The 9,319-nt window shown below is 41.2% G+C and overlaps 1 protein-coding gene across 1 annotated transcript; it reads left to right on the forward strand.

The window, feature by feature from the left end:
• The first annotated feature begins 3,528 nt into the window (after nucleotides 1-3,528).
• On the forward strand, nucleotides 3,529-8,612 carry nod2 (nucleotide-binding oligomerization domain containing 2). The gene is given in 12 exon segments (XM_076737125.1): nucleotides 3,529-3,629; nucleotides 3,858-3,932; nucleotides 3,935-4,413; nucleotides 4,895-5,021; nucleotides 5,299-7,078; nucleotides 7,223-7,306; nucleotides 7,384-7,467; nucleotides 7,585-7,668; nucleotides 7,747-7,830; nucleotides 7,971-8,054; nucleotides 8,191-8,274; nucleotides 8,508-8,612. Coding segments are annotated over 11 exon segments (3,003 nt in total). The 5' UTR covers nucleotides 3,529-3,629; nucleotides 3,858-3,892; the 3' UTR covers nucleotides 8,581-8,612.
• Nucleotides 8,613-9,319: the final 707 nt, after the last annotated feature.

The following is a 9,319-nucleotide window of genomic DNA, read 5'->3' on the forward strand; positions in this document are numbered from 1 at the left end:
GACAATAATTAACCTTTCAACTGTACCTTTTTTTATGCTGCATACAGCACAAGTCTGCAAACAGCAGGACACAGTGAAAGGAGTTTGTTGCCTTGCTGGGACATTGGAGGTGTGCAGCCTGCTGCCCGCAGCTCTTCATTTCACGGCTCACTGTGGCAAGATCTCAAACTGATCCACTGTTTAAAAAAAAATTGGAAAATGGCTGTTGTCTTGCATTTTATTTGACTTCTTCCCAATAAAAGTCAACAAGTATTTCGCCACTTAAATGCTTTTAAGGTGATGCTGCTGCAGTAGGAAATGTTTGGTTTGCACACCCAGTTTGTAATACTATAGATATAAAAATACTGCAACACTGTCATCACTGCACCATAAGCTCAGGCACCACTGCGTGACCTCATTTGGCGACAGACGCTGACTTAACAGATGTTTATTGAGATGAGAATCTTTGAGATTGTAATATTAATGTCAGCTATTTATGAATGTTGATTAATTAAGATATTACCTTGAAGTTGTAGCTACGCATTACAAATTACTGTGGATCATAGAACCAATACTATACCAGTCCAGTAAACACTGTATCAATCCCCATCTCATCTGTATGTATCTGAAGTTGATATTAGGCTTCAGCAGTCTACGTTAAACAAATGAAGTGGGTATGTTCCAGAGTTCCTCTTTATTTTACCATCCCTCCACTGAACACCATGAAGGAAAGTTCATAGCAATAAGACTTTAGCTTTTGCGTCATTGCACATAATGAAGACTGGATTTTGTCCCCAATCTCTTACAGTGGAATGACATAAAGACTGATTTGTTTTCATGGCTGTATAGATGTATGTTACTGTGTGTTGTTGTCACATATGCATTTTCCATCACAATGGTAAAATACAGTTTTTATGTTATTTTGTGTTGGCCGATTGATTGAATCTTTGCTTGTATCATTTTGTGTACTGTATTTGTGTCATTGTAGTGCGGCTCTTTGTGTGGTACAGTTGTGCATTCTTTTAAAGTTCACAACATTGTACAAATAAATAATTATTGCTGAACATGAGGATAATTGGTTGTGTATGACAACTTGCATGTGGATTTACTTCAGACTTCATAGAGGATGAGATGTGCTGATTTGCTTCTGGGAGTTCTGTGTCTGGCAAACCAATCAGCTCACACACAGCACATCAGTGCACCTGGCCTAACACTGAGCTCACCACATGTGCTTTTGATATCTGCACAGAAAGAATGCACAGCTATGAATTGACTGGAGCCAAAGTATTTCATCTCTGCTATGAGAGAGGGGTGGATCCAGCACTGAACCGCACTGTTATTCATTGACATACAGTTTAAAACTTGACTTGGGTGGACAAGGTTATTTAGTGCTGGGCAGCAATTTTACTGGAGTACACAGAGCTGAACTGAGCCCATATGGAGCAAGACTTTACTTTCATGCCCAGTAAACTGCAAGCTGAGGAGTGGATCTTCCAGGGCAATTTTAGGTCACCCTATCTGTGTGTCTACGGTAGAAAAAATGAATAAGCTCTCATAATGATGTTCTGTAAAGAAATTTTGGAGGAACATAAAGACCCAGAGTAATTCTCTCTCTTGATCCAAAAACCCTGGCTGTTGAAATCTTTCTTGAGATCAGACCAAAAGCAACATTGAACAGTGGATGCCTGATGCCAATTAAGAAGTAAGTCCTCAGTTTAGGCTCAGCACAGACTGAACACCTATGGTGCATGATTTGCTAGTACAATGCAAACCCTTGTTTTGCTCCAACAACAAAGGCAGCTGGACGTGTGATGTATAGCAGTCTCCCCTGCCAACCCATCTTATCTAAACTTTTCTTAATTCCTAGATTGCTGACTATTTGGAGATATGACGTTTACAGCAAGCTGACAGACTATTCAAACAATCACGAGCAGAAGAACATAACTCAGACTTTATCCAAATCTGGATTTGTTAGTAATTCAAAGTTAATGAGTTATGGCTTTGGCCACATATGCAGAAAAATTGTGTTTCTTGGCTAGTCCACGCTTAACTAGTCCAAACATGTCTTCATTAATAATGAAGAAGGTTATGTAGTCCAAGTAGATGAAATTGGAGCCACATATTTTCCTTACTTTGACACAAGGTGTTAAGAATTCTGTTGCAACAGAGGACAGAAATACTCAGAGATGTCTTTTGGGATTATGTCTGGATTTTTTCTATTGACAATATCTTACCTTCTCTCTTATCCATCCAAACTTGTCTGGACCCCCTACTGTGATTTGGATGACAGAACTCCACGTTAGAGCTTCATGTAGGATGCCTGACAGAGAGCACTCTGCATTACACTCCCCTTGGTGGAGTTGCCTGTTTCTTAGACAAGAAGAAGAATGAAAAAAAGAAACTCGCTTTAAAAAGTTTTATTCCAGTCTGTCTTTGATTACTCCTGCCTTTCTGTGTTTGAGATTTTTCCCCCACGGGGCACAGTGAAGACACACAGTAAACTAATCATGGTACTCAGGAGGGAGCTATAATAACAATAATTATAAATCATCTGACTGTCCAAAAAGTCATTCTTGCACTTTTTTAAATCTTGACATCAAAGAACACAAGGGGAGTAAGAGGCAAACACAACACGAGCCGTTTCCAGGGTTGTCTTTTATATGTGCTTTTTGAAGTTTACATCAGATACACAGCACGCTGGCAAGGTTGAAGGTTCCCAGTGGCTACAGATTTATTAGTTATAACACTGTAGGATTATTACCATACTAACATTATCACATTGCATGTCTTTTTTCCAAAAAAAACCTTTTCAAATTCACACATAATAGCTTGTAATCATCAAAGGTTTTCCACTGAAAATGAACTTTACATGGTGCACAAAAAGAGGGCTGTGGCGATAGGATGATGGGATGAAGTCTGAGATCTAAAAAGGAATAAAGAAATGTCACTAAAAGAGGAATGAAGTCATGTGTCAGAAGGTAAGAAACAGAATAATCGTCAGCATGAAGGAACCAGGTTATTTTATATATGCAATAGTTCCATCAAGTGGCTGTATGACCAAATTGCAACTAGTATGTAACCATTGATTTGGACCAACATCTTTCCCCTTTAGTGTATTTCTGGTGGCTTTTCTTGTAAAGATGACAAATGAAACCATGTCTATTTAATTGTGCCAGAGCTTCTGCTTTTTAAAAACTTTACTTCCTCTTTATGGTTTTACTAAATGCAGTACACTCACCCGGAAAAGCTCTGCTACGAGGATGAGGAAATGTCAATGCATTTGAGCATTGAGCATTAGCATGTGGCAAACTACAATTCCTGCAGCAACCAACTGTGAAACATCGCTTTTGTTCTGCTTTAAAAAAACAGGGAAGTGAATGGAATGTTGCATTGTGATGTGTGCACTCAGGTATTACACTATGCTGCAGGTCAGTCCAGTTTGTGTTTGAATTTTGTTGAAGTTTCATTTGATGTCATTTGCTGGCAAGAGAAGGTAATGCTTGATTTGCCATTTTACAGGGGGGACTCGGTGACAGAACATGTTTCACTTTCAGCTGTGAAAAGAGGAAGAGACAAGTCTAAAGTAGTGCAGCCTCTTTACTCAAATGACAGCTGGAGGGAAGAAAGTTCTCGGTTGTGGAGGCAATTTCGTGAGTGATAATCTTACACTGCTGTTACTATGTGTTGCATACCTTTGCAGTTCAAGTTTCTTAGGCTAATCTTGTGTGTTTGTACATGTGTTAAATGAGGGTGGTCACTGTGTACGAAACGGTAATGGTATTAGTGAGGACATCCCACAGTATCAAATGAGGACAATGAAAACGAAACTTGTGGTGGCTGTTAGTTGCTTGATGGCATGTGGGTGTTTGCTGTGCCAGGTTGTGATACTAGAAGCAGCATAAGTACACGTCGGATGTCCCTGAGTATGGATGCTGACGTGCAAGAAGCATGTTTGTCCAGGAACTTGTGCTGAAACAACGGACAGAGATACTGCATGCTCTGTGCAGCAGCGGGTCAGCTGAAAATCTGGAACGGGTGCTGGACATACTACTTGCCAAGGGGGAGCTCATATGGGAGGACTACCAGAACATACAGGTACCAGGTCGGGCGCTGTACACTAATGCCAGACAATTACTTGACCTGGTTTATACAAAGGGAGTGGACACTTGTGGGTTCTTCCTAGCTGCTCTCAAACAGGTCCTACCTGAAGTACAGGAATTTGGCCTGTCTTTGTCAGGATGCTGTTCATATCTAGAAGAAAAAGAAGAGCACCAGAGCACATCTGCTCAGACTCTTCTGACTCAAAGACCAAGCCTGGTCAGCAAGCTACAAGGCTGCATTGATGGTGCTCTAGAAGCTCTCGTTGTGTCAGGACACTTTACCTCAGCAGACTGCAATGAAGTGCGTCTCCCCATACACACCCCCTCTCAGCAGGTACAGTAAATGGTTCATGTTTAACACACATTATTACACTGTGGCTTGACAACTTCTTATTACTGTACTTCATTCAAAATGGAATTAAACTGATGCTTTTTTTTGCACTTCTCATACACCCACAGTCTAGTTTTTTTCTTTCTAAAAATAGATGCTCATACACTTTACACTGACTTTCTTGCTGAGAGCTTGCCCTGAGTCCCGTAACACCACAGTGTGTCTTTTTTACTCTTTGGATTCTCCCAAGGACTCAACAAACAAGATATAAAGAGTGAACTTTGGGCAGAACCAGGCTAGCTGTTTGCCCATTTCCAGTCTTTGTGCTAAGCTAAGCTAACTGTGTGCTACCTTGAAACCTAGGGTACTAAAAACATAAAAGTTGTATCGATCTTCCAATCTAACTCTGAGCAAGAAAGAGAGTAACTGTATGCGAAAATACTGAAATTAATATTGAATCTGTTGCTGTTGACATGTCTATCAGGCAAGGCGTTTGCTTGACCACGTCAGATCAAAAGGAGAATCAGCGGCAAAGGTTGTACTGCAGTACATTCAGCAAAAACAGGAATCTGGATCCCCACTGAACCAGGAGAAATTGACTCCTTCCGAAGGTATATCATTATAATCTTGCTGAAAACTATTACAGTATGTAATTATATACACAAATGTAGGTGCAAACTAAACCTATGGCAGATGCTCATACTTGCATAAACTTGTGGGTGATCTGTCTGAAATATACAAAATGCATGCATTTCCTTGGTGGAAAAATAAAAAAAAATGTGAAAAGACCAGTTGTCAGCATGCCATGTTACAAGTGTATAATATTTTGCTTTGCTGTGTATTTATTGTACTTCATCTCAGTACTTTATCTCATGCTTTCTGTCCCAGAGTTCTTTAAGTATCAGAAGAAGCTCAGCAGTTCTGTGTCTGCCCAGAGCTGCTTTCTCAGTACTTATGGAGGGACCAGCCACATGTCCCTGGATGACATCTACACTGAAGGCCAGCTGGAACTAGCTCATGACTGTGCTGATGTTCATGGACCTTTGGGCCTGGAGGACATAGTCGGTACGGTGGGTACAGTGAATGAGCAGGCCGACACAGTGCTAGTGTCTGGGGAGGCAGGCAGTGGGAAGAGCACGTTACTCCAGAGGCTACACTTGCTTTGGGCTCGCGGGGCAGCCCTACAGGAATTTCTCCTTCTATTTCCATTCAGCTGTCGCAGGTTGAACTCAGAGCACAGGGAGCTGTCTATCCAAGAATTGATGTTCCAGCACTGCTGCTGGCCAGACAGGAAGCAGGAAGAGATTTTCCAGTTCATCCTGGACCACCCGCATCTCATCCTCTTCACTTTTGATGGCCTGGATGAGCTCAAGCAGAGCTTTTCAGATGAGCAGCGGCTCTGCTGCCCCACCCAGCGTGCACCTGTTCATATACTATTGTTCAACTTAATCCAGGGTTCCCTAATGAAGGGAGTGCGGAAAGTGGTAACTAGTCGCCCAGAGGCAGTGGTCCCTGTGTTGAAGAAACACCTTTACAAAGAGGTCCTCCTGAAAGGCTTTTCTCCAGGTGGGATTGACTGTTTTGTGAGGAAGCATCACAGTGACCCCGCTGTGGCTACAAAGGTTTTGGAGTCCCTGCAGACAAACACTGCTTTACTTGGACTTTGTCATAGTCCAGTCCTCTGCTGGATTGTCTCACAGTGCCATAAGGAGCTGCTAGGCTGTGGAGAGGGCAGTCCACAAACAATCACCGACGTGTACCTAATGATCTTGCAGCACTTCTTGCAACACCAAAGCTTGCTGAGGAGCACCGTGGGATTGGGCTGGCTCCAGGAACATCTAGAAATGGTCCTGCACCTAGGGCAGCTTGCCTTTGAAGGAATAGGAACCACCTGTTACATTTTCACAGATGCAGACCTGGAGACATGTGCTGTATCTGAAAAGGACATCTGCATGGGCTTTCTCATACAAAGCAAAGACATGTCCTCCACCCACAGTAAACGCTATGAATTCCTTCATGTGACTTTACAGTGTTTCTTTGCTGCTCTGTACATTGTTTTGTCAAATAACACCAACCACTCAACTATTCCTAAGCTCTTTGAGACGAAGGACATGAGGGAGACAGACGTGATCAGTGCATGCTTCAGGTCCTGCTTGCTTTCCTCTAACCATCAAGAGTGGGCTTTAGAGAGGGAAGCTACAGCAGCTGAAACAGCAAATCTGCAAATCACAGCCACTTTTGTGTCAGGTTTACTGTCCCAGCGCCATCAAAGCCTGTGGCTCCAATGTTGCCCCAGCACTGTGCTGGAGAAGAGGGTCAGACAGGTGGTGAGATGCCTGTCCAAGGGCATGCAGAAACACTTCAAGTCTATCCCTAAACCTGTGGAGGGGGAGAAGAAGAGCATGCATGCGATGCCAGACTTTGTCTGGCTTATCAAATGCATCTATGAGATGCAGGAGAGCAGGATTGCTAAAGATGCCATGAGTAAGCTGCAGGTGGACCACCTGAAACTGACCTACTGTAACATTGGTCCTGTAGAGTGCACTGCACTAGCCTATGTGCTTCAGCATTTGAGGAATCCTGTAGGCCTCCAGCTGGACAACAACTCAGTGGGTGATGTTGGAGTGGAGCAGCTTCTTCCCTGCATGCACATTTGTAATTCCCTGCAGTGAGTATTCAAAGGTTGCATTCTTCCTCCCATTTATTCATTAGAGTGAACTCAGCTTCCACAATAGCACTAGACAGCACTATACATTACTATAAGGCAGAAAAGACATGTTATGCTTAAGTGTCCCATATTTCCCTTTATCAGCCTCAGGAACAATAATATTACAGATGAGGGGATCCGCAAACTGATTGCTAAAGGTATTCAATGTGACAACTTCCAGAAAATTGCGTAAGTATTGTCAGGATGAGTACTTATTAACACTATCATGACAGTGGCCCTTTTATAATCATGTTGTTTCTTTGTAGGCTCTTCAACAACAAGCTAACTGATGCTTGCACACAGCACTTTTCTCATCTTCTGAAAACCAAACAGGATTTCCTTGCTCTAAGGTCAGCATATGCAGTATTTTCTCATCAGATGTGACACTAATATGGAACTATAATAATATGCACTTTGACTGTGTAGTGTAAAATGTATAGCAAATAAGCTTCTGTGTTTTCTTTCAGGCTAGGCAACAATAAAATAACAGCTGAGGGAGCAAAGCAGCTGGCAGAGGGACTGAAATTCAACTGTTCACTGCAGCATTTAGGGTAAAAGTCCTCCTGCAAAATTGCATGCATCTTGCTGGTAGTGCATTTCAACTTACAACTCTTTCTCTGCATTCACAGGCTTTGGGGCAATAAGATAGGTGATGCAGGAGCAGAGGCCCTTGCCAGAGCCCTAGAGAGCAGCAAATCTCTAGTGTGGCTTAGGTAATAGTCGCTTTCAATATTGGCAGACTTAAGACAGTGTGGAAATATGAAATATGAAATATATAAATATGAAACTCTGCATTTTGTGAGAAGTTGCACAATGACCAATTGTATGTATAATATGTTTTATGTAACGGTAGCCTGGTGGGCAATGGTGTAGGGAGTGCAGGAGCATGTGCCCTTGCAAACATTGTCAAGAACAGTACATCACTGGAAGAGCTTTGGTAAGTGTTGGAGACAAGTTATATTTGTATTGACAATGTACATGACACTTGTGTTAACCAAATGGCTCATTTGACATTTGAATAGTCACTGCAGAGTAGTGCTTAAATTTCTCCACCCTCTTATTTCCTGTAAAAGGCTGACAGACAACTGCATAACCAGAACAGGGGTGGAATGTCTCATTCAAGCCCTAGAACACAGCGCTCATGTGAAATCAATATGGTATGGGATGAACACTGAGCCATACACTCACAAATACAAAAGTTCCCACTGTTTGTTGCTTGTGTGGTTGGCACATTTGATTGGATGCTGTTTGCATCGCAGTGCGTGGCCGTAATGCTGATGCTTGAAACCGTATCCTAATATGGCAAAAATGTTATTTTGGCTTAGTTTTTTTCTCCAAACTTGCTGTGCATCGTCAGTGATTGATTTTGTCTTTTCACATCATACTGCAGGTTGAGAAACAATGACCTCAGTTTGGAGGAAGTAGAAGAGATGACACAACGTGAATCAAGACTGGTCTTCTGATTTGGTATTAAGCTGTCTGGGGACTGTGTAGGACTGTGCTTTAAGGATTGTTTCTATTTATTACAGAAAATATTTTATATTAAAATGTAAAATGTAAAATGTGTTTGCCAAAGTATATTCTGATTAGAGGAACAAAATACCACTTTTCAGGGTTTATCCAAGTACACAAAATATATTCATCAATATCTTGGGTTTCTTTTGTAGGTGTAGGTGGTGATAGGATCCCATAACACCACCACCATTACTACTATTATTACAATTACTACTATAATAATAAGAAAACAATTTGTTCAAATGTAATGTACAAAAACAAGCAGTTTGTCTCTCCTGAAAATAAGCTGCCTGTAGTCAGTGTTGGAAAATTAACAAATTCACTCAAGTTACTGTTCTACCTACTATTTGACAATTTATTAGTTTTGGATTCAAATTTCCATCCAACACACATGAATATGACACAGTGATATATGTTAAATCTGCCCACAATATATAAAGCTGTGGTAAATAGCTCTGTCTCAACCAGCTGCAACATTAAAATGCTTCATATATACTATGAATGCATCACTAATAACAATCCAACAATACGATGTGTAACACATTATATAATATACAGCACAATTAAGGGGGGGAATTCTGCATATTGAGCATCTTTTACTTTTGATTCTAAATAGGTATTGCTGAAAATAATTTAGGTCTACTTAATCTTTATCTAGTTAATTTAGATTTAGTTTGGTAATTTTCT

Source organism: Chaetodon auriga, chromosome 1 (genome assembly GCF_051107435.1).
Source record: "Chaetodon auriga isolate fChaAug3 chromosome 1, fChaAug3.hap1, whole genome shotgun sequence".
Classification (NCBI taxonomy): Eukaryota; Metazoa; Chordata; class Actinopteri; order Chaetodontiformes; family Chaetodontidae; genus Chaetodon; species Chaetodon auriga.